This window comes from Ursus americanus, chromosome 33 (genome assembly GCF_024610735.1).
Source record: "Ursus americanus isolate L20-20 chromosome 33, mUrsAme1.1.p, whole genome shotgun sequence".
Classification (NCBI taxonomy): Eukaryota; Metazoa; Chordata; class Mammalia; order Carnivora; family Ursidae; genus Ursus; species Ursus americanus.
Window position 1 is genome coordinate 9,396,275 of NC_142159.1, and position 24,603 is coordinate 9,420,877.

The following is a 24,603-nucleotide window of genomic DNA, read 5'->3' on the forward strand; positions in this document are numbered from 1 at the left end:
ATTTATTTATTTATTTATTTATTTAATACTTTAAACGGAATTAAAAGTTTGTGCTTTAAAAAGTATCACATTCCTTCTTGAGTTAAAAAAAGTTTCAAAATAATAGAGATGAACAACAGTAATAGGCTGATCTAGATCTCTATTCATTCAGCTGAAGAATTACAGGTCTCGCAGGTAGTCTCCTACTTTAAAACACCTTCTCACATGCTCGCTTTAGCAGCACATATACTAAAATTGGAACGGTACAGAGAAGATTAGCATGGCCCCTGAGCAAGGATGACACGCAAATTGGTGAAACATTCCATATTTTTTCATAAATCCTTACTACTGTCTATGTAAATGTTGCGTGCCACGTCGACATTTTTAAATATTAAAAAATTTCATAGCCTAGGGGCACCTGGGTGGCTCAGCTGGTTAAGCATCTGCCTTGGGCTCAGGTCATGATCCCGGGGTCCTGGGATCGAGCCCCATGTCAGTCTTTGTGCTTAGTGCGGAGTCTACTTCTCCCTCTCCTTTTGCCTCTCCCCCTGCTTATTCTCTCTCTCTGCTTGTCAAATAAATAAAATCTTTTTTAAAAATGTAAAAAAAAAGGGGTGCCTGGGTAGCGCAGTCGTTAAGCGTCTGCCTTCAGCCCAGGGCGTGATCCTGGCGTTCTGGGATCGAGTCCCACATCGGGCTCCTTGGCTGGGAGCCTGCTTCTTCCTCTCCCTCTCCCCTGCTGTGTTCCCTCTCTCACTGGCTGTCTCTCTGTCACATAAATAAATAAAACCTTTAAAAAAAATGTAAAAAAAAAATCAATAAAAAAATAAAACACCTTCTCACATGCTGTCCCTTTCACTTGGAATACCCTACCCCAATTTCTTCATCTGGAAGATTCCTGGCTATCTTTTACAATTCAGACCTTATGTCACTTTCACAGAAAACCCCTTCTATATGGGTGCCCATCTTAACTGCTGCCCCCCTCGTCAGTCTGGGGGCTTCCTGAGCAAAGAGACTATGTCCTTCATAGCTCTGCCTGGCACAAGGTACATGCTGTCTACTCAATAAATGTTTGATGAATAAATGAATAAACAAATGAAAAATGCTACTGAAATAAACCAATATAGAGAAGATGAAGTTTCAACCTAAGGCAATGTCATTTAAGCAAGTAAAATGAATAGGAACTTTTCATATCTTTTGCAGCAATTATAACCTTAGGTCATATTTTAAGAAAAAGCCCTAAGAAAGAATATGCCCTGAGTTGGGCATCAGCTACCTTTATGTGGAGGTCCTAAAACCCTGCACATACATATAAGTGACCTATACAAATCCTTATCTTTTGAGGTAAAAGACTTATCTATAAGCTTCACAAGTCTGTCTTCCTTAATTTGAGGAATAACCATTGTTTATGCTTCTGTTAGTATGTTGACTTCAAATCACTGCTCCAAGATATTTATAGAAATTCTATAGCACAGTAACTCTAGGTCTGACTCTTTAAGTATTAAAAAAGCCACATTTAAATTCACTAGAGATGTCAAACCAAATCTTCGGAGCAAGACACAAGATCCCAAATATAGCCTCCTACTCTACAAGTATGTTTACAAAATTCATTTTAGTCTTTCTGATTTACCAGACAATAATGACACAATCATTATTGGTACTTGCCTTCAAAGATAGTCATGAATCAATTTAAAACAATCCATCCTTTCAGATGACTGGAAGTTAAATGCCTCACACTACTGATTTAATACTCACTCAAGTGGTGTTTGCTATTTGCCTTTGCAAGGTGAAAGAAAGACCCTCCTGGCTATGACTGATGATCTATTCAGAGTTGAAAATTTGACTTCTAAGGTAAGAAAATTCATCCACACAGAAAATGGAAGAAAAGAGAAAGGAGACCATATGCCATTGAATTGAATGAACTCATTTAAAATTCTCAGTATTTACCAAAAGAGCTCAAGATTTTTGCTCAGGGAGGGAATTTGGGGGAAGGAGGGTAGGAATTAATGCGGGTGACATTTCTCCAAGAAAAAAAATCCTTGATTCATTCATAAACCCCTAAGCAGGAATAAAGAGTAGGAAACAACTATTTAACTCATATAACTTTGATTCATAGTAGTAATAAATGTCTCATAGGGCTATAGAAGTTTGCTCCTGACTGCTTTTCCTCTTCTCTAGCCAGACTCAGCCTGATAATAGGCCTGTTATTATGCATTCAGTAGGGAAAGAGAGCAAGCAAGCCATTCCATGTGAGAAAAGTCAATTCAATTAACCTTCCTCCCTGCTGAAGGTACCCCATTGTCTACAAACAAAATGCAAAGATCCAGATGTTCTTAAGGAGGGAACTTACATCTACAAAGGACAAATCTTTACACACAAAAAGAAAACAGACAACAGACTGGGACTGGAAGAGTATAGTCATCTCCGTTTTTATTTTGGTTCACATTTTTTCCCCACGGTTTGAGGAATTAAGTTAAAAAGAAAACCATAAGCCCTTAGGTTAAGGCCCCAAGTCAGGCCCCAAGACTTAATATCTATCTAACTTAACTACAGTTTCAACCACCCAGAAATGTAACCTTTGACTAGTCAACATGGGAATTTCCTGGTCAGCACTAAGATATTTACTAATAGACCCTTTCTGTTCCCCTTGGAAGGTGACCGTGCCTAAAACAGTGGATTCTTTCCTACTAATTTCTTCTTTTCCACTCCCTCTCTACCTTAAAAAACCTTTCCTTTCCTGTAGGCTGTCAAAGCTGCCGTCCACTTGCTAGCTGGAACAATGCCCAATTCATGAAATGATGACTAAGGCCAATTAGATCTTTAAAATTTACTTGGTTGAATTTTTGTAATTTAACAGGAATTAATTCTGTAGGTAGGAAACAAAAACGAAACGTATAAATCAAGGAAAGAGGAATAAGAAGCTGAAGAAGAAAATCATTTAGGAAGGAGCAGGAGGCAAGGCGTTTCAGGAGGGGACAGACTGTGTAGCTGAGAGGAAGCCACTCTGCCTTTATGTTTCAGTTTTCTCATCTCTAAAATGAGGGGACTGAGCCCCAGGAGATTTCATAACTCTAGTAGCCTTTGTGTTTTCAGAATGACAGAAAATTTGGATAAATCACTAACAAACATTAATGGTGTTACACATTTAATCATTTCATGAATCTCTGTATATACTTCTAAAGAGAGCATCTGGAAATCTGTTTGCTGACAGTAGATGTATATAGGTAATGGGAACTAAAATGAAATCTAATAGCGTGACGGGCAGAGCAACTCCACGGTGTCCGAGGGCAGCTCAGCAGCTGCAGCACCCACTGCAGGAGGGGTCTTCCACAGGTCCCCCCTCTACCCTCCAGGCCAGGGATAAAATTTAGCAACAAGAAGGAAGCAGTTCACGCGGCGTCAGTGGTCTGAGACTAAACCAAGGCCAGGGCCCTACAGCCCTATCCCCATCAGCCTGATAATCACCAGCATTGCCTACTTCTGGGCTCCTGGGCCAGCAAGATGTTGCAATGAGACGCACAGTCCACGGCTGGGGACACCCAACCTAGTCCCACTGGCAAGGAACCAGTAACCAAGGGAGGAGCGCCCTCCCCCACCCCCCACCGTGGCTCACCGCAGAAGCCCAGCCAGTGGGTTCCAGGGCCTGCCACTTCTGCAGGGGCACCTTCCCGACCCCACCAGCAGTCTGGCCCCAGTGCCCCGCACCATCGCTGTGACAAGGCCTTCTCTTACCGGTCCAAGCTGGCCATTACCGGCTGCCACATGGTGGCCTCCCCGCCATCCATGCCCCAATCACCCCAAGGCCTTCTGCTACCACTCCAAGCTTGTAGCCCAAGGCCACACGCACCATCACACCGATGCCCACCCCTATCCTTGCCCACACTGCCCCAAGGCTTTTTCATTCCCCTCCAAATTGGCTACCCAAAGCCTGTGTCACGACCCCCTACGGCACCAGGCAACCAGGCCACAGCGGGCCATCACTGCTCCAAGCTGCACCTAGGCCTTTGGCCAAAGACGCATTCTGCTCCTTCATCAATGTAGCCAGCATCAGGCTGACAGCCAGGGGAGCAGGAGTGAGCCCTCCCCTTAGCTCATGGTCCCCTCTGCCACCAGCCTGGGTCAACAAAGAGGTGGCATTTCTAAGTTGGGCTCTTCCAGATAGCTGGCTAGGTGATTGGCTCCACGCTGGGCTAGAACTTACAAGGCTGAGGAACTCTTTCCTTACGTGTTTTGGGGAGGGGAAGATGTCATCCACAAAGAGTTAGCACTGGGCTCCATAAACCATGGATTTGGAGCTGTGGTTCCAAAGCTAGTCCTGGCTCTGGTTTTCCCCTTCTATTGACATGGCAAAACTAAAAAGTCCACTACCATTGTGGTTTGGTGAGGAGTGTGGGGAAACAGGGCCTCTCCTTACTGTTTTTAAGTTAATTGGTACCTCCATTTTGGCCAGGAAGGAAGGTAGACAGTAAGATTCTACTAGCTTAATTCTACAGAGGGAAGGTCACACAAAAGATCACGAATCAGAATGGCTTTGGCCTTCTCAATAGCAACATTGGAAGCTTGAAGACAATGGAGCAATGCCATCAAAATTATGATGGCAAATAATTTCAAGTGTAAAATTCTAGACCCAACCAAACTAACAACCAAATGTGAGGGAAGAATAAAGACATTTTTTTAGACCTATAACATCTCAAAAAGATTACGTCTCATGTGTCATTTCTCAGAAGAAGCACTCTATCAAAACACAAGGAAAAACTAGGACAAAAGAAATAGGAGACACATCACAGGAGTGAGGCAAATCAAATCCCTGGGATGATGGTGATAGGAAATACCAGGGACAGTTATGCATAAGCAGAGAGAGCAATTCATCCATACTGAAGAAGTATGACTCAAGAGATAGAATACTGAAGAAGAATTGTCATCACCAAGATGGCTTTTGCTACGGTATTGGCCTTTTAACCTGCCAATGCTAAGGTAGGTCTTCCCCAAATTCATTTTTGTACAAGATTTGCTTGGCAAGTTTCTGCTTTCCCTTCTATGCCCTACTTCCTGGATCAGCCCAAAGACCTTCATTTTAACCCAAAGAAAAACTCTGCTTTGACCTATTTCACTGAATTTAGAAGCAGAAAACAGAGAACAGTCCATTAGCTCTGACCATGTTCCTGTTGGACAGCCCGTAAAAACCTGGACCCTACTACAGACCTGACAAATGCCCTGAATATGATGAGCCCTATGTTTCCCAGGATTCACTTGCCCACTGACTTCCCCAAAAGGGTCTCTTATAAACTATCAGGGAAGTTGAAACTAGATGATGAATCTGAAACAATAGCTTTTCTCTTCTAGAAATATTTTACCTAAGAGGGGTAATAATGCCTTTTTTTTTACACAGCCGGGTTTATACTTTACTATTCAGCTTTTATATTAGCCACTTTTAATATCACTCTACACTTAAATATTTAAATGACTATAAATAAAGCAACTGAATATTTGCTTGTAAAGATTTTGAGAAGTATTATAAAGGAAATAAAACCTGCCGACAGGACAAGTATGGATGGCGTCAACATGGGTGAAAAGTTATCAATGCAACTCAAAGTTTTGGTAGCAATGTGGGTCCTAGAAGCTCAGCTGCAAGTGGAAAAGAATCTCCTCCGCTGAATGTCTTTAGATGAGCTAGCTTCTCAAAATTTAACTACGCGTGGTTCATAGAAGTTATTTCCAGTTATATTAAGTAAGTATTCAGTGATTTTACCGACCTGCCAAATTCAAGCATTCTCAATTATTCTCAAATCAACCTTCGATCTTTTTCTTTTTTTTTTTTTTCCTTTGCACCCATAGTGTAAAAACATTGAACTTTATCTCACTGAGCTTGTACAACATAAAATAGTTTTCAGAGTATTTTCCTTGATTCATTGGAGAATTTTCTGGCTCACAGCTGCTGAATGTTTTTCACTGTAGTTTGGGGGGGTTTGTTTTGTTTTTTAATTACCTTCAATCTTCTCTTATTAATGGAACTTTGAGGCTTCAGTACACGTTGGTTTGAGCCTTTAAGGACAAAGATTAAGTCCTTCAAGAACAATATTAACCTAGTGCTGGCAGACATAGTTCTTCTGCTTGAACCAACAGTCACTCACATGGAAGGACAAACTGTTGCAAACTACTAGGTAACTACTATGTTCTACAAATAGATTTTATTTAGGCAAAGGGCAATTCCATGTCTTCTAGTTTCCATTATCTAACTCAAATAATCCAGTCTATAGAGTCAGCCGTTGTTAAAGGCTGCTGCCCCTCAACTTTTCTTAATAAATATAAATTACCCTGGAGAAAGAACCAACAAAACCGACTTTTAAATATGTCATATACAAAACTCTCTCTCCATGACCTAGCTCCTGTGTAGCTCTCCAGATTCATCTCTTACTCTGTTCCTCACTTCCTATTAAAGTTTAGCCAGGCTCCTAGCTCCTCCAATGCCACTATCTCAATTCTAGGCCTTTATGCAAGCCATTCTCTCTCTACTTCGCTTGCCCATTTAATCCTTCAGTTCTCGGCTCAGGCATCACCTCCCCTGAGAAGACTTTCCTGGCCCTACCCTGTCATGACATCTCGTATTTCCTTTTGTATAACACTCGTCACACTAAACTCTAAGATCTAGAGGGCAGGGACCATGTCTATCTTATTCACAGCCCTATCCATATCATCTAGGATAGCACCTGCAAAGACTTATTAAACCGGACCAAAGTTTTCATCACTAGATTTTAAGCTATATTTGTAATTTTCAGTAAATTGGCCTAGGAAATAATTCAAGTTTTCTGAAGTAAATACCTGACTTTTAACCTTTCCTTCCTCCTCCATGTTCTCACACTTTCTTTTACTTCTTTCAAAAGTTAACTATTTCCTTTTGGGCTAGAAGAAAATGTCAGCTTCATTGTAGGACTGTTTCAATAATATTGGGACTTTATTCTCTTTTATAACATTACTCTCAAATTATAACTATATATCGTAATTATCCTATAATTATAATATTGATATATCCTCCACTCAACAAATATTTACTATGAAACTATTAGATACAATACTAATTGCATAATATATGAAGTTATTGGTATCTACTTGCTAATCAGGACATCATAGCTCTGTACTTCCCCTGTCCTTTAAAAAGATAGTACAGTAGATACTTTCTCTCAATGATGAAAGAACACATCAGCAATGGCCTTTTCTTTAAAATGTTCTAGAGGGGAAAATCTGAGAAACAAGAATAGGCAAGAATAACTCTTAAAGACACTGTATCTTGGAGAGGCAGGCACAGATACACTCTTAGTGACAATAAAAGAATTTAAATAAATATTTTGACAAGCAGTCTCCTCACCTTAGAGGTTGCATTATCCCAAATGGCTAGACCAAAGTAGTCCTCTTCCAAGAGATTGAGGTGCTCACACACTCGTTTAAGCAAATCTTGTCCCTTAGCATGTTTCTGCAAAGACATACGTATTTTGAGGTTTCCTTTTATTTCTGTATGTATCACCAAATAAAATAAGATGTCACTTCCCAATTTCCTCTTTTATCCTTGGTTACTACCACTTTCAGATGGTTTATACAGTTTAAGTAGAACAATATGGGTTATAAAAATCCTGTTTCTTAATTTGTCATCTGAAATATGCAACACACTTATAGTGGCTTGGAAATAGAGCTAGAATTCAAAGCAAAATTTTACCTTCCCTTCATCGACCATTCCTTACCTCCATCTTACACATCACATTCTTTATTTTTGGTACAGTACTTCCTGAAGCCTGCTATGGGCTGCTGTCATCATGACCACCTAAATTCACTGAATCTAATGTCAACATTGACAGTTAATAGTGACTATGGAAATCATTAGACTTGCAACCATTCTCAGACCAAATGTCCCAAGAGAATGAGCTACGTCTCAGCTCCCTGCTGAAAAAGGAAAAAGTCTAGATACCCTACAGACATTACCTGTTGCAGCAGCTTTTTCAGTTGTGCTACGAATCGTTTTCTTAATGTTTCTTTACCTAGAAAATCAAATCACTGCCAAATTTGGGTACTAATATTCCAACTTAGCCTGACTTAAAGGCTAAGATTATAGTCAAAAGTACTGGCTCCTCCATTTACAAGCTAAATAACCCAGATCAATTCAATTAATAATTCTGAACATTAGCTTTCTCACATGTAAAATGATAAGAATATTTATACCTATCCTATCTACTGGAATTGTTGAAAAAAACCGAACATGCTAATGACCTCTGAGAAATACATTTTTTACAATACTTCAAAAAAAATTAGAACTCATTTTTGACACACACACATCCTCTCAACGAGCACAGTTCTTTTTAATGACTGTTAATAATTCACACAGATGTTAATTCATTTTCAGACTTAACCCATCTATAGTAATCATTTTCTTCATTTTTTCTCTCTTATATTTTCACTCCAAATGACAGAAATGATTTGGGAATTCTTCACATACACATCCCTACTCCCTTATTTATAATTCCAAAATCCAGAAGCTCTAAAAAGTAAAATTTTAGGCTTTTTTGGGGGGGGGGATTCCAAAGTTCATTTGAAGGCAAATCTTGACCTGAACTTTTACGAGGCTATTTACGGTCTTAAGTACCCAACTTAGAATGAATCTTGGTACCCGCCACACACCCTCCTCGGTGTGTTATGAAATACGCAGCATAAGTACTTACTGCCTTTCTAAAACCCAAAATATTCTGAATTCTGAAACACATCTGCCCCCAAATGTTTCAGGTATAAAGAACCCAGATCTGGACCTCGGTCTGAATGGGAAGAATGTGTGGAATAGCTTTTCTCATCTCTCAACTAGGTAGTGGTGAGAAGCAGAAAGAGTAGACTGTAGGTCTCTGGTTACCAGGTATAGCAGCTATTTTCAAAGTGCAATAGTGTATTTTTCTTCATTTCTTTTTTGAAACTTGGAGAGGGACTGTCTATTAATAGATATAGTGTGATATTTTAGACTATTAGTGCTTTGCTATATTTGCATTTGCATATAAATAAATCAATTCATAATTACATACCTAAAATACAAGTATATGTGAATTATATACATCTTATCAATAAAGGCTATTATTGGCAATAATCACAATTCCCTTATATCAAGCATATCATAATTGATAATTACTGCTCTAGTTAAAGAAATGGTTAGTAGATTTTTAAGGATTTTAACTTATCTTTGAGCAAAAGAATAACCAAGTAACTGACATTTTTGTTCAATCCTGACTCGATTACTTATTTTTTCAGAAAATAACAGAGTATTTTAAAAAATGGCATTACTTGATTTAAATTTTTTATATCCTATTTCATAAGGCTAAAGGAATGCATTGAATAAACCAAGGCTTATTAAGGTTTAGATGTGGGACAGCAGAAATAACCACACAGTAACTTTTTTATAAATGTAATTATGGGGATAGCTAGACCTAATATCAGAAATTGAGGCTATCTAGAAAATCTAGTCATGGCAGGTCACTCTATAAATAACAACCAGTTGTTTTTAAACAAAATTGTTTTGGATTATAAAAGTAACACATGCTCAATTCACAAGTTTTGGCAGATACAGAACAAACTGGAGAAGAAAATATGACTCACTCATAATCCTTCCAGACCTCCACTTCCAGAAACTCCCTATTAACATTCAGTCCATAGAAATAGTCACTGGCACTACTTACTCGACCCTACATGAAACAATTTGTAAGAGTCCTGACTATGGAAATTAAAATGCACTCACCTCCACAACACATTCATAAACTGTGTCATCCAACAAAGAAACCTTGCAATGCATGTTTCTGTGTCTTCTGATTGATTTCTGGGAAGCTTTTAATTCTCTTTCTGCTTTTGACTCAGGACTTTCTTCTTTTACTTCTATTTTAGAGCACTCTTCAAGGCCTCCTCCTTCCTTAGTTTCAAAGTCTGGGTCTTCTCTGTGTTCTTCCTGAGCAGGCTGCATATCCATGACATCAAGTCAGTAATAAAGACATTTCACAAAATATGCTGTATACATTTTAATAATTATAATAATGCTACCAATAAATGCAGTGAAGAAAAACTGTTAAAACAAATGTAAGTGATATTAAGATTAAATAAATTATTTATCTATAAAAGATATTATGATCTCCTAAAAGATCTATATACATTGTGCTATCCTCAAAACTTCTTGGGTAGAATCCTATCTTTCAAATCAATAAATGAAGATTTCAGGTAAACTCCAGGACACCAATCTATTGCTCTCAGCATTATATATTCTTCCTGACTATGCCATTATATATTACTTTTTTAAAGATTTTATTTATCTGTCAGAGAGAAAGAGAGCACAAGCAGGGGGAGCGGCAGGCAGAGGGAGAAGCAGGATACCCAATGTGGGACTCGATCCCAGGACCCTGGGATCAGGACCTGAGCTGAAGGCAGACACATAACCAACTGAGCTACCCAGGCATCCCGCCATTATATATATGATTAAAGTTTATGAAAACCTTACCATCTCTGCCCCTTGCTCCTCAATTTTAACAAGGTAGCTTTATGAATTGCAAAATGAGATATGATTTATCACATATTCTAAATCTTATGAATGGCTAAGAGGAAGTCTTGGGACCAATTTAAGAGCATAAAGCAACATATAAACTAGGCTAACAACTGTAACTGCCAGTTAACTCCTTTCTACCATTTATCAATCACGCTCAATGCAAAGAAGATTCAAAGAAGCAAGAGACCTTGAAATCTGGGTTTCCTGGGGTTATCATGAAGTCATCCCAAAGTTATACAGGTAACTGAAACAACATTTTGGCACATACTTTCTTACTTCCAACATAATAAAACTACTGAAAGATTCTTAACTAAACCTCACTAATTCTCTTCTTTTGTAATACATGGTAGACCTAAAGGAAAAAGGACTTAATTATTTAGCTCCTAAATTAGATATCAAAGGTGGTCGAAAAGGCTCCTTCCCATCCTTCATGACCCTTTTAAATGCGACCTCTTCAGAGAGGCCTTCAGTTGGCTATCCTATGTATCCTATCTCCACTCTGCTATTCATGTCAGTACCCCGTTTATTGCCTTCACAACATTTGTCACAATAAATAATTATTTTGTATTTACTACTTGTTTGTCTCTTCCATTAGACTATAAAGTCATCAAGAGTAGGGATTATATTTGTTTTACAGTAATAATAATAACAACAGTTACTATTCTAAAAGCATTACTTACATGAACTCATTTTATCCTCATAATAAACCTATGGGGAGGGGACTATTATTATCCCCACCTGACAGATAAAAACAGAGGCCACAGCTGTAGCAACATTTTTCTAGATGAGGCAAAGGAAACAAAAGCAAAAATAAACTATTGGGACTACATCAAAATAAAAACCTTCCGCACAGCAAAGGAAACAATCAACAAAACTAAAAGATAAACTACTGAATGGGAGAAGATATTTGCAAATGATGTATCTGATAAAAGGTTAGCATCAAAAATATATTTAAAAATTTATATAACTTAGGGGCGCCTGGGTGGCTCAGTCGTTAAGCGTCTGCCTTCAGCTCAGAGCGTGATCCCGGCATTCTGGGATCGAGCCCCACGTCAGGCTCTTCTGTGGGAGCCTGCTTCTTCCTCTCCCACTCCCCCTGCTTGTGCTCCCTCTCTTGCTGGCTGTCTCTCTCTCTGTCAAATAAATAAATAAAATCTTAAAAAAAAAAAAGGTTTAAAAATTTATATAACTTAACACTAAAACCCACAAATAATCCAACTTAAAAAGGGGCAGAAGACATGAAAAGAAATTTCGCCAAAGAAGATGTCCAGATGGCCAATAGACACATGAAAAGATGCTCAATATCACTCATCAGGGAAATGTCAATCAAAACCACAATGAGCTATCACCTTGCACCTATCAGAATGGCTAAAATCAAAAACACGGGGTATCTGGCTGGCTCAGTTGGTGGAGCACTCGACTCTTCATCTTGGGGTCGTGAGTTCAAGCCCCACGTTGGGTGTTTACAAATAAAATCTTTAAAATAAAAAACACAAGAAACAACAAGTGTTGACGAGGATGTGGAGAAAAAGGAACCCTCGTGCAGTGATGGTGGGAATGCAAACTGGTACAGCCACTGTGGAAAACAGGAGGGAGGTTCCTCAAAAAGTTAAAAATAGAACTACACTACGATCCAGTAATTGCGCTACTGGGTATTTACCCAAAGAATATGCACCCCTATGTTTACTGCAGCATTATCTACAATAGCCAAATTATGGAAGCAGCCCAAGTGTCCATCGACAGATGACTGGATAAAGAAGATGTGGTATATATCTACCGTGGAATATTATTCAGCCATAAAAAAGAACGAAACCCTGGCATTTGCAACCACATGGATGGATCTAGAGAATACAATGCTAAGTGAAGTAAATCAGTCAGAGAAAAAGAAATGCCATATGATTTCACTCATATGTGGAATTTAAGAAACAAAACAAACAAAGAGAAAAGAAAAGAGAGACAAACTAAAACAGACTTAACTATAGAGAACAAACAGATGGTTGGTGGGAGTGGGGAATAGTGGGAATAGGGGAAGGGGGATTAAGAGCACACTTATCGTGATGAGCACTAACATGGAATTGCTGAAACATTATATTATACACCTCAAACTAATATAACAGTGCATGTTAACTACACTGGAATTAAAATAAAACTTTAAAAAAAGAAATTAAGTTTATGATATGAAAAAAATTAAAATAACCCAATTGCAAAAAAAAAAATAGGTGAAGGGGATCAAGAACACTTATCATGATGAGCACTGAGTAATGTATAGGACTCTCAATTCACCATATTGTACATCTGAAACTGACAGAACACTGTATGTCAACTATACTGGAATTAAAATTCAAAAAAAAAAAAAAAAAAAAAAGGAAAAGGAAAGAAGCCCGAGCAGTTAAAGTAACTTGTCCAGCATCATTCAGTTAATAAATGACATACCAGTCTGGCTCCAGAATTCATGTCATACTGTACCAATGATACCCAGCTTAGGACCTGGCACACATAGTAGGTTTTCAATACATATTTGTTGAATGAATAAATAAACATTAAAAACTGAAATATGGCTTCTGAAAAATCCAAGGTACCATACATAAGACTGGTACAGTCCTATGATGCAAACTCACTTTTTAAAAACCTGGATAGAAAAGGACCACTCAAGTGAAACTCTATCACACATACAGAAATATGGTTAAACAAATAAACCTTTACCTACAAGGTTCTGATCCACAAGGTTTTGATTATAATTACTAGCTTCTAAAAAGCCCAAAATAGTTTTCTCCTTTAAACAATATCTCCTTGAGGGGCACCTGGGTGGCTCAGTGGTTAAGCATCTGCCTTCGGCTCAGGGCGTGATCCCGGCATTATGGGATCGAGCCCCACATCAGGCTCCTCCGCTATGAGCCTGCTTCTTCCTCTCCCACTCCCCCTGCTTGTGTTCCCTCTCTTGCTGACTGTCTCTCTCTCTGTCAAATAAATAAATAAAATCTTTAAAAAAATAAATAAATAAAATAAACACTATCTCCTTGAAATTTATTAACAGTACTAATTTATTTTCTTTTTCTTTATATATAAACACCTGCATACAATTTATCACGAATATGATTTAATAAAGTTTCAATGAATGAGACTTTAGTTAAATCTAAAATTAACTTTGTCCATCATCCGTTTCAACTTCAGTACAAATGCTATGATGTTTAGATAAAACAGACTAACCCTGATTCAAACGCTAACTAAACCAAAATACGGATTTTTCCCTACATAAAGCAGAGGAGAAAAAAGGCAGTTAAAAACCTCCTCAAAGTACAAGTCTTCCTGAAAGATACTGTAATTTAACTCTTTTGGTATTTCTAAAATAAAATTCAATTAATGATATTAAGATACATAGGGTTTCTTTGCTTTACTGTTCATGCTGATTAACTGAGTAATCATAACTAACATTTAATGAGTGGCAGGAAATGTCTTAAGGGCCTTCCATTTTTATCTTGTTTAATCCTCTAATAGCCAAAGGAAGTGAATTTTATCCTCATTGCATAGAGAAGGAAACTAATAAAACAAAAGTGTCACTCGGCTATGATTTCTAGACTGATTTCACAGCCTGCATGTATGTTTATTTGTTTTTAGAGATTTTATTTATTCATTTGAGAAAGAGGAGGAGAACACAAGTAGGCAGAGTGGCAGGCAGAGGGAGGGAGAGAGGGAGAAGCAGGCTCCCCGCTAAGCAGAGAACCCAATGGAGGGCTCGATCCCAGGACTCTGGGATCACGACCTGAGCCAAAGGCAGACGCTTAACTGACTGAGCCACTCAGGTGCCCCATATAGCCTGCACATTTACTATTACACTATATAGTAAATCTTCTTTTCAACTTATTTCACAAACAGCAAGTATGTAATTACAACTTTATCCTAAATTTTACTGTTAGCACTTTTAATATCCAAGTAATATTTCTAGAAATACATGTAATATTTTTAGAAAGATCTAATAAAATGGTGTAGCCCAAACCTGAGACCTATAACAAAAACATACAGGATTTATACTTTCAACAATGCAAATAATGCTCACATGCTTCAGAAATAAAAACACCTTTAAAATAGCTTTCAATTTGTAGGTATTAAGTCTAAAAGCAAACAGGATGCCTAGAAAATAGTTTGAGTTACAGTACTAATACTTGCGAATGTTTTTTTGGACAGATAAATAAATTCACAACTCATGTTTAGTACATGCTATATATGTGCTTGTTAAACTTTAATGTGCATCAAATTACCCTGCAATCTTTGTTCAAATACAGATTCTGATTCGGCAAGTCTGGGGCAGAGCCTGAGATTCTGCATTTCCAACAATCTCCCAGAGACTGCCAATGCTGCTAACCCAATGACCACTCTGAATAGCAAGACATCACTGAGACACAATTAAGGCCCCAAACTACTGTATATTACAAAGGTGATAAAAGAGCTGGCCTTCCTTATCTATAACTTACACTCTGATAATATGATCTGGTTGGAGAAAACAATAAAAATTAGGCAGGCATGGCTCAAACCTAGCATATACCTCCGGATGGCATGAATCTATTACATGGCTTCTTTGAGGATTTTCATAAAAGGACCACGTTTGCAGATAAACTGTCCCATTCCTAATAATTCCAACAAAAAGAACTTTAAACCACCTCACTTTCCCCGCCCTCATTAAAAATCTTGGACTTGCTCTATTATCACAGCTAACTGATACATAGGCTGAATAAACTCATTTGATAAATACTTTTCTTTCATTTTGTTTTCTTTGATTTATAACATGCAAATATAAAAGTATAGAGTGTTCTTTTAAAAAGTCAAGTTTCCATTGACGACATTAATTTCTTTACAACAGAAATTCCAAAGCTTCATGGGACTTATTCCTATCAATGCCTAAGTCAACTGGTTAGCAGGAAATAACACCAAATGTTACTAAGTGGAAAATAAAGTGTATAACGTGTCTTCATTCCACACCTCCCACACATCTGCACACGCCTACCTGTGTTTCTGCACTGCTTAAAGAATGAAGATCCAAGGATGGGTCTGTTTTGAGTTCAGGTTCAGGAGCTGCAATTGGGGCTTTTAAGATGATCTCTTCATCAAGACTGGTTCCAAATTCTATCTCTTTCTGACCTCCTTCACATTTCTCCTTCGCTGACTCTACGTCTTTACCTTCTTCCTCAGAAACCTGAGACTTAGGCCTTTTGAGAAATGAGGAGAACAGCCGTGACAGGCCCCTATTTTCTGATGTCCGCTCCTTGTTCTTGGTTAAGTCTTCATGTGTCGGAGTATCTCCATTAGATGTTTTCAGCTTCTGCTCACACTGATTATCTCCCTCAGCTGCCTCTTGGGAAGCCTCTTCCAGCTGAGTTTCTTGCTGGCCTGAATTCGTGGCTCCCTCACCTTCTTCCTTCTGTTGTTGGTGCTGTGAATTTTCAGCTTCGGCCACTAAACTCTTCTCTGTTGTCATGATGTTGCTATTAAAAAGACAGAAAAGGGGAGCTCTTATAATCAAAACCGATTGCCGCAGGCAAAACCCTAAATCATGTCAAGTGTGCCAAAATTAATATATTTAGGTATTTAATCACCAATGGACAGTACTTCAGTCCATTAAGCATGAGACTTTCCATTACAGTACAAAATATCTCACCTATACATTCTGAATAAATTATTAATGCTTTGACTTGCTAAATATATGCACATGGAGAAATTACCTTACCCTTGAGGCCAACTTAGTGAAATGCATATTTCAAATCCAAGGCTCTGAACTGTATATAGCAGATACCATTTTATCCTTCCTAAAAAAGATCTTATTTGTATGCTACGTATTGAAGGTATCAATCTAATAAAGGTGCAAAGTTTGCAGGAATTATCCTTTGCAAACGTCTCCACACCCCAAGAAATGATGAGATTAAAAGGTCTCCAACTCTTTATTGTTCTTTTTCTTTATATTTCTTAGAACACATAGACTTCTCTATTAAGAACAGCAAATGCAGAATTCTGATCATTTATCAGATAGTAATGACAAGTATATGATTACCAAAAAATCCTTAAATTTTCATGTTACAATACTAAATTAGCCTCTTGCAGAAGTATCCTACTTCAAGTCCTTTAAGACTTTTTTCCTTCGGAAAAATATGATTTTCAATGCTCAGCATTTTTAAGAGTAGACAGTGAAGTTATTACAATAGAGAAAAATAAAAGAAAAATAAAGAAACAAAACAGAGAAGACAGATTTAGGGGCACCTGGGTGGCTCAGTGGGTTAGGCATTTGCCTTCGGCTCAGGTCTTGATCCCAGGATCCTGGGACTGAGCCCCGCATCGGACTCCCTGCTCAGCAGGGAGTCTGCTTCTCCCTCTCCTCCCAGCTTGTTCGTCTCTCGCTATCTCTCTCTCTCTCTCTCAAATAAATAAATGAATAAAATCTCAAAAAGAAAATAAAGTTTAGAGAACACATATTTAGAAAGCAAATGCTGAAGAGAGAAGCAAAAGAGAGAAGGCAGGCTATAGAGCTCACATATTTCAAACTTGTTGGTTTCTAGCCTCTTGATCTCAAAATCCCAGTATTATTAGTCAGGTCTCACAATCACAGCCGAAGAACATTGTCACATCTAGTTTACTAAAGAATAACCAGGGGTGCCTGGGTGGCTCAGTTAGTTAAGCGTCTGACTTCAGCTCAGATCATGATCTAGGGTCCTGGGATCGAGCCCTGAGCTGGGCTCTGTGCTCAGCATGGAGTCTGCTTGTCCCTCTCCCTCTACTCCCCCCTGCTCATGCTCTTTGTCTCTCTAAAATAAATAAATAAAATCTTAAAAAAAAAAAAAAGAATAACCAACACACAAGAAACTTTTGTGACACCAGGACATACAGTTGACTATTGATGATCTCACACTTTGATTCACTGCTATACTTAAAAGCACTCCACTCAAAACGTAGCATTTACATTCTCTTCACATCTGCTTCACACTATTTAGATGAAGTAATTTTATTTGAATGTTCACAATCCAAATTAATGAACTATATTTAGCTCATTTCCTTCTCAGGCTCTTCGCACTTGCTGTTCTCTCCACCTATGATGTATTTCTCCTGGCAACTATTTTAAGCAACATAAATATTAAAATATTTTAAGCAATAAAAAATTCACCAAAGCACATTTTCTATTCTCATTTACTAAGTCATAAAAATTACTCTGTGCTCATAAAATATGCAATTCAGTCTTTATAAACACTATTTAAAACATTTACCAACCAATCTACATCCTTAATTTGTTACCCTTGAGTGAGGTACACTTGTACTTAAATAAAAACATAAAATTGTCATCAGTTCCTCCTCATATTAGGAGTAGACAACTGACTTTTCCAAAAGTCTTTTTCTTTGATCTCTAAGTAATCAAACAACCAGAAAGAAAACCTGGATATCAAACTTCTTTTTTTTCTTAAGATTTTTTTATTTTATTTATTTGACAGAGATAGAGACAGCCAGCGAGAGAGGGAACACAAGTAGGGGGAGTGGGAGAGGAAGAAGCAGGCTCCTACCAGAGGAGCCTGATGTGGGGCTCGATCCCATAACACCGGGATCACGCCCTGAGCCGAAGGCAGACGCTTAACCGCTGTGCCACCCAGGCGCCCCCTGGATATCAAACTTCTATATAGTCTAGAAGAGTAATGATTTGATTTGAGGGCATCAGTTTACCTCATGCTACCTTTGCAAAAATAAAGAGAGGACAGGATGAGAACTTAGCATTATTTTCCACAGGTTTCAGATATGACTTTATCTAATGCACTCTATGGAAAAGGTACCGAGACCACTTCCCATTAAAACCTTCCCATACAACAGATTTTGCAACAAGGTCTCTCATAAAGACCAACTTTTAAAAATACAAATCTTTTGTGAAAGTTTTAGCAGATATGAAAACCACTTAAGCCCCACTTTTTTTTTTTTTTTAAGATTTTATTTATTTATTTGACAGAGAGACAGCCAGCTATAGAGGGAACACAAGCAGGGGGGGTGGGAGAGAAAGAAGCAGACTCCCAGTGGTGGAGCCCGATGTGGGGCTCGATCCCCCAACGCTGGGATCACGCCCTGAGCTGAAGGCAGACGCTTAACGACAGCGCCACCCAGGCGCCCCTAAGCCCCACTTCTAACGGTCTTTTACTTGCCTCTTTTTGTAAATGAAGAGTATTTACTTACTCCTGTGTTTTACAATTTTTTTCATGAAGTTTTAAAAATAGAAAAGATCGTCTAAGGATATTCCTATCATTGCTTTCACATGAAAGGGAGTCTCTAAGAAAGTAGCTGAATGAGTAAAAGTACTCAATTGTTTAAAAAAAAACACACACAGATGGTAACAATCCATATGCTATATATGTACTTGTTAAATTTTAATGTGCATCGAATCACCTAGCAATCTTGATTCTGATTCAGCAAGTCTGGAATGGAGCCTGAGATTCTGCATTTCTAACAAGCTCCCAGATGTTGCCAACGCTGCTGGCCCAATGGCCACTCTTTGAGTAGCAAGGCATAAAAAAAACACTATTACTTTTGGAACATACTCATGTTCCAATGCCTAAGAAATAAAGATGGTAAAAAGCTACTTTTAGAAAGCAGAATATGAACAGTGAAAAATACTTGACAGAAGAAATGTTCAACAAACACCTGCTGAATTAATGAATGAAGCACAGAATGCAACATACTGTTAAACGTGGAAGCTGAACCATTAACATCTTCCAGAATTCTTTGTGTTGCTTCATCAAAAGTTAATTGAAAATTTTAACTGTAGAGCTAAGGCAATTCCAAATTGTCCAAGAAGTCATGACACTTGCCCAGAGTCAGTGATCTTGGTATCTCCACCGGTATGATCTCTTTGACGCATTTAGGAATGAATGATCAAGGTATATGAACAAAGTGATTCAACAAATTTATACCTTATGTTATGTTCACCACAAGTGTAGCTGTCGTCTGTCTCAATACATCGCCGTTACAATATCACTGATTGTATCCCTTTTACTGTGTCTTTTAAGCCCGTGACTTACTTATTCCAGAACAGGAAGCCTGTATCTCCCTCCCTTTCACCCATTTTGCCCAACCCTCTAACCTCCTCCCCTCTGGCAACCATCAGTTTGTTCTCTGTATTTGTAGGTCTGATTCTGCTTGCTATTTGTTTATTCATTCATTGTTGTTTTGTTATTGTTTTAGATTCCACTTATGAGTGAAATTGTATGGTATTTGTCTTTCTCAGTCTGACTTATTTCACTTAGCATAATACCCTCTAAGTCCATGTCATGTTTAATGACACAAGCTCATCTTTTTATGGCTGCGTAATATTCCATTATATATATTTATATCTTCCTTATCCATTTCTCTACTGATGGACATTTAGGTTGCATCCATATCTTGGTTATTGTAAATAATGGTGCAATAAACATAGGGGTGCATATATCTTTTCAAATTAGTATTTTCATTTCCTTTGGGTAAGCACTCAATAGTGGAATTATTATATAATATTGTATATCAACTATACTCAAACTTTGAAGAATTAGCCACCAAAACACTATCAAATCACCGTATTTTAACTCTCTGCAAAGCACTTATTGTCTAAAATTATCTTGCTTATTTACTTTTCTTTTTTCCTTTTTTCTGAATTGTCTGCCCTCCAAAATAGCATGTACAACACAAGAGGGCAGTGTCTCTGTCTTATCTAGCAGAAACTCACAAATACATAGAAGTGTCTGATAAATATTAAGTGCTCAATAAATATTTTTAAATAAAAAAAGACATGAATAAAGAATTAGAGAGTAACATCTATCAGTGCAAAACTGACACATTTTGCCATATAACTGGACATGTAAAAAACCGAACATAAGTAAAGAACGGCTTAGAGCACAATATAAGGAACAGGCATACAAGCAGAAGGGCAAAAGAATTCTATTGCAAGGAACATACTGAATGGTAATATCATATATTACCATATATTTAGGTAATATCATATATTAAATGCAGGAAAACAATCAGGAAATCAGACAATGTAGTTAGTATTCAGGAGGGATACTACAATTCAGAGTATGCAAGGAAAAATAAAAATAAATTATTAAGGAATGTTTTCATGCATGTTCTTACCAGCCACACACACATGGGTAGCAACACTATTAGTAAGCACCACAAAAGGGGAGGATGAGAGTAGAGAGAATATTAAATGCAAACAATAAACCAGGCAAGTATCTCCAGTTAGCTCTGAGGCTGATTAGAATTAAACAAAAACTAAACGGCAGAAAGAAAATATCCTATGGACCATTTACTAAAAGCTCAAATAAACTCACCCTGACAAATATGTTACACCTGCAGCTAAGTTCTTCCTGTTACAAATGATAAGATGGGTAACCAGAGGAAAAGATATAAAGAAACCAAGCAGCAAAGACAGGATTAATGCTCTACAAACAGGCCCTTCCTGTTTGCAGTAAATGATATTCCTTTCATTCTGGATACAAAATCCAAAAGGAGGTATCTATTTACTTAATGTCAGAAAGAGGTCTTTGATTCAAAAAAAAAAAAAAAAAAGCACTTTAGACAAAGCAATGAGTTCCCATTCCATCTCAATCCTAACCTTCCAAACCCTTGGAATTACACCCCATCTGGTATAAAACAAGATACACTTGTTTTAATAGTGTGCATCTGCTGACTTCAGGCAAATCAGATCTTTGAAAGTCTGATACTGAGCAGATTTGCAAGGGCCAGACAATATCTTTCATCTTTTTTGTGCCTCTCTCTGACATTAGTACAGTCAGTGCTCCATTAATGCTTCTTGGGTGGAAAACTTTGAAAAAACACTACAGTTTGGCACCACTAAGAAAATTCCTTACAATCACAGTTTATGGATGAAGTGTAATGATTTAGGTATTAGTAATACTCTTCAAATTAGTAAACATCTATCAAGGTTTACCGAGTGCGAATCACGTATAAGGTTTGGGTTTACCAACTGAAAGTGACCCAAGAATAATAATATACAATTCTTAGGGAAACAAGACATACAGGGATTCCCCCGCTTTTCAAAAGTTTGAGTTATGCCACTTTGCTTATTTAAAAAAGACCCCCGTTAGTACAGCTCTTCCTCCACTTATGATGCAGTTATGTCCTGATAAGCCCACAGTGAACTGAAATATTCTAAGTTGAGAGTGCACTTAACCCCCAGAACGTCATAGTTTGGCCTACCTTACACGTGCTCAGAACACTGACATTAGCCTACAGTTAGGCAACATCATCTAACACAAAGCCTACCGCATTATAAAGTGTTGAATATCTCATGTAATTTATTGAATGCTGTACTGAAAGTGAAAAACTGGCTGCAGAATGGTGTTAAGTGTATTGGCTGTTTACGCTCATGTTTGTGTGGCTGTGAACTGTGGCTCACTGCCACTGCTTCTCAGCATCACAGGAGTATGGTATTACATACCGCTAGCCCAGGAAAAAACCAAAATTCAAAATTCAAAGTGTAGTTTCCACTGAATGCACTATTGTGAAGTCAGAACAACTGTAACTCAAACCATCATAAACTGGGGACCATCTACGCCTGTTTTCACTAACTGAAAGAAGTCTAAAGAGGATTTGCACTTTTACGAAAAAAAGCAAAAATGGCATTCAGCATTTGTGTTTCTTTCTCTTTTTTTTTTGGAGAAGGTAGGCCATTAATTAATTAATTAATTAATTAATTTTTTAGTAGCCTAGCGTGGAGCCCAATGGGGGGCTTGAACTCACGACCCTGAGATCAAGCCCTGAGCTGAGATCAAGAGTCAGACACTTAACCAACTGAGCCACCCAGGTGGCCCCAGCATCTGTTTTGCAGCAAGCCATTACAGAGGCAGCACACACCCTGAGCAGCGACAGGGTGAACCACCAAGCTCCTTCCCGGGAACTACGCTCGGCATCTCAGCATCAAGTCACCACAGTTTTGAACTGTGTCTATGAGCATCTATCTGTGCTTTGTCTCAACTTATTTTGTGCACCTATTAGCAAGATGTGTCCTAAGATATCAGAAAAGTGGTTATTTTGGGGGTCTGGGAACACTCAAAAATTTTTCCATATAAATGAATGGTAATTGCTTCTTTGCTTTTCACCATTTCGGCTTACAAAAAGGCTTCCTAGGAATATTCTACTTTCAGATAGTAGGGGCAACCTGTATATATAAACAACTAAAACACCGGCAGTACCTGGTGCTTAATCAGACGAGGCCTCATGAGTGGAACCAATTAAGCTTTAGAAAAGTATAAAGTAAGAACTTTCTTTTTTTTTTTTAATTTTATATATTCAAGAGAACGAGAAAGAGAGAGTGCACAAGCAGGGGGAGGGGCAGAGGGAGAGGGAAGCAGGCTCCCTGCTTAGCAGAGAGCCCAACGCAGGGCTCTATTCCAGGTCCCCGGGATCATGACCTGAGGCAAAGACAGATACTTAACCAACTGAGCCGCCCAGGCGCCCCTAAAGTAAGAACTTTCAATTAGAATGATCACAAAAGGCCATGTGGAGAAGACTGTTTTAAGTAGGCTCCACGCCTAGCACGGAGGGCTCCAACTCATGACTACCAGATCAAGACCTGAGCGGATCAAGACTCAGACACTTAACAAACTGAGCCACCCAGGCACCACAGAAAAAGTGGTTTTTAAGTTATACCTTGAAGGGTGAGTATAAGAAACCTGAAGTTTCTTCAATGGAATTGCAGACAAGGGAACTGGCCTGACTAAGAATACTGTAACTATTCAGGAACTAGTGAGTAGTCACTACTGGTTGGAATAAGGCTACAAACGGGAAGTAGAAGGAAGTAAGGTTAGAATAGAGTTACCATAGAAAATTAATTCTAACAGAAATAATAGTAGATAACGTTTACTGAGTAGCTAGTAAATACCACCCACTACCCTACATACGTTATCATGCTTACAACTACTCTACAAGGTAGGTGTTCATTTCCCAGATAAATAGACAGGTTCTGGGAGGTTTAAAAATTCACCTCAGGGGCGCCTGGGTGGCTCAGTCATTAAGTGTCTGCCTTCGGCTCAGGGCGTGATCCCAGAGTCCTGGGATCCAGCCCCACATCAGGCTCCTCTGCTGGGAGCCGCTTCTTCCTCTCCCACTCCCCCTGCTTGTGTTCCCTCTCTCTCTGGCTGTCTCTCTCTGTCAAATAAATAAATAAAATCTTTAAAAAAAAAATTCACCTCAGATCACAGACCCAAGCCATGCTTTAATAAAACTATTAATACACAACAGGGTAGTGATTCTATTGTAAATTCCCAGAATACTATCTCTCTTTCTAAAACTTGGTACTGCAGATGTTTCTTCTTCACTGTTCTCTGCTAAAGAAGCCTCTATCTGTTAATTTATGGACAAGCTACTCAATCTGGCCAAGATCACCTCCATTCCCACCAGTTTCCAATCCCCCGCTCATGTACATATTTCTCTTTCCACAGAGTGTATGTGAAGAGGGAATGGGGAGAAAGTGAAAGAAGAGGAAAGAAGACAGATTATGAAAGACGTGAATAACATGTTTAATAGTTCAGGCTTTAGGGGCACCTGGGTGGCTCAGTTGGTTAAGCGTCTGCCTTCGGCTCAGATCATGATCTCAGGGTCCTGGGATTGGGCCCACCTCAAACCCCACCCCCAAAGGCTCCTGCAAAGGTCCCTGTATCGGGCTCCATGCTCAGCGGGGAATCTGCTTCTCCCTCTCCCTATGCCCTTCCCCCACTGTTCATGCACTTTGTCTCTCTCTGTCAAATAAAAAAATAAAATCTTAAAAAAGAAAAAAAAAGTTCAGACTCTATCCTGAAGGCAGTGGAGAACTACCACAGGTTTTAAAGCAGGGAAGTAGGTAAACAAAGTAGAGACAGGAGAGGCTAGAAGCAGAGAGAAACTCAACACATGATTGGGTAAATTCAGGTTATCAGGGAAAAAATTCACAATGGGGATCCCTAGGGAAGCTGAAACCAACACAGGGCAGAGAAACTTGAAAAGCCTTGCAACCAAAGCTTAAGAACCACCATCCCCCTTAGTTTTTCTAGCTGGTTTCATTAGCATGCTTCTCATTAACCCAGGCA

At 38.5% G+C, this 24,603-nt stretch overlaps 1 protein-coding gene and 1 non-coding gene across 12 annotated transcripts in view; one reads left to right on the forward strand and one right to left on the reverse strand.

Annotated features, from left to right (window-relative positions):
- The window catches only part of EPB41 (erythrocyte membrane protein band 4.1), a 189,843-nt gene that overhangs the window by 89,172 nt on the left and 76,068 nt on the right, over positions 1 to 24,603 (reverse strand). For all 11 annotated transcript variants that reach the window (XM_045782662.2, XM_045782668.2, XM_045782673.2 and 8 more), the window contains exons 2-4: positions 15,531 to 16,008; positions 9,740 to 9,952; positions 7,343 to 7,447 (exon numbers count right to left, since the gene is read on the reverse strand). In XM_045782662.2, coding sequence (XP_045638618.1) covers positions 7,343 to 7,447; positions 9,740 to 9,952; positions 15,531 to 16,008 — 796 coding nt within the window. The remainder of the gene's footprint in view (positions 1 to 7,342; positions 7,448 to 9,739; positions 9,953 to 15,530; positions 16,009 to 24,603) is intronic.
- On the forward strand, positions 205 to 311 carry LOC123782502 (U6 spliceosomal RNA). Its single transcript, XR_006776996.1, has one exon. It is a non-coding gene; the product is annotated as a U6 spliceosomal RNA (small nuclear RNA).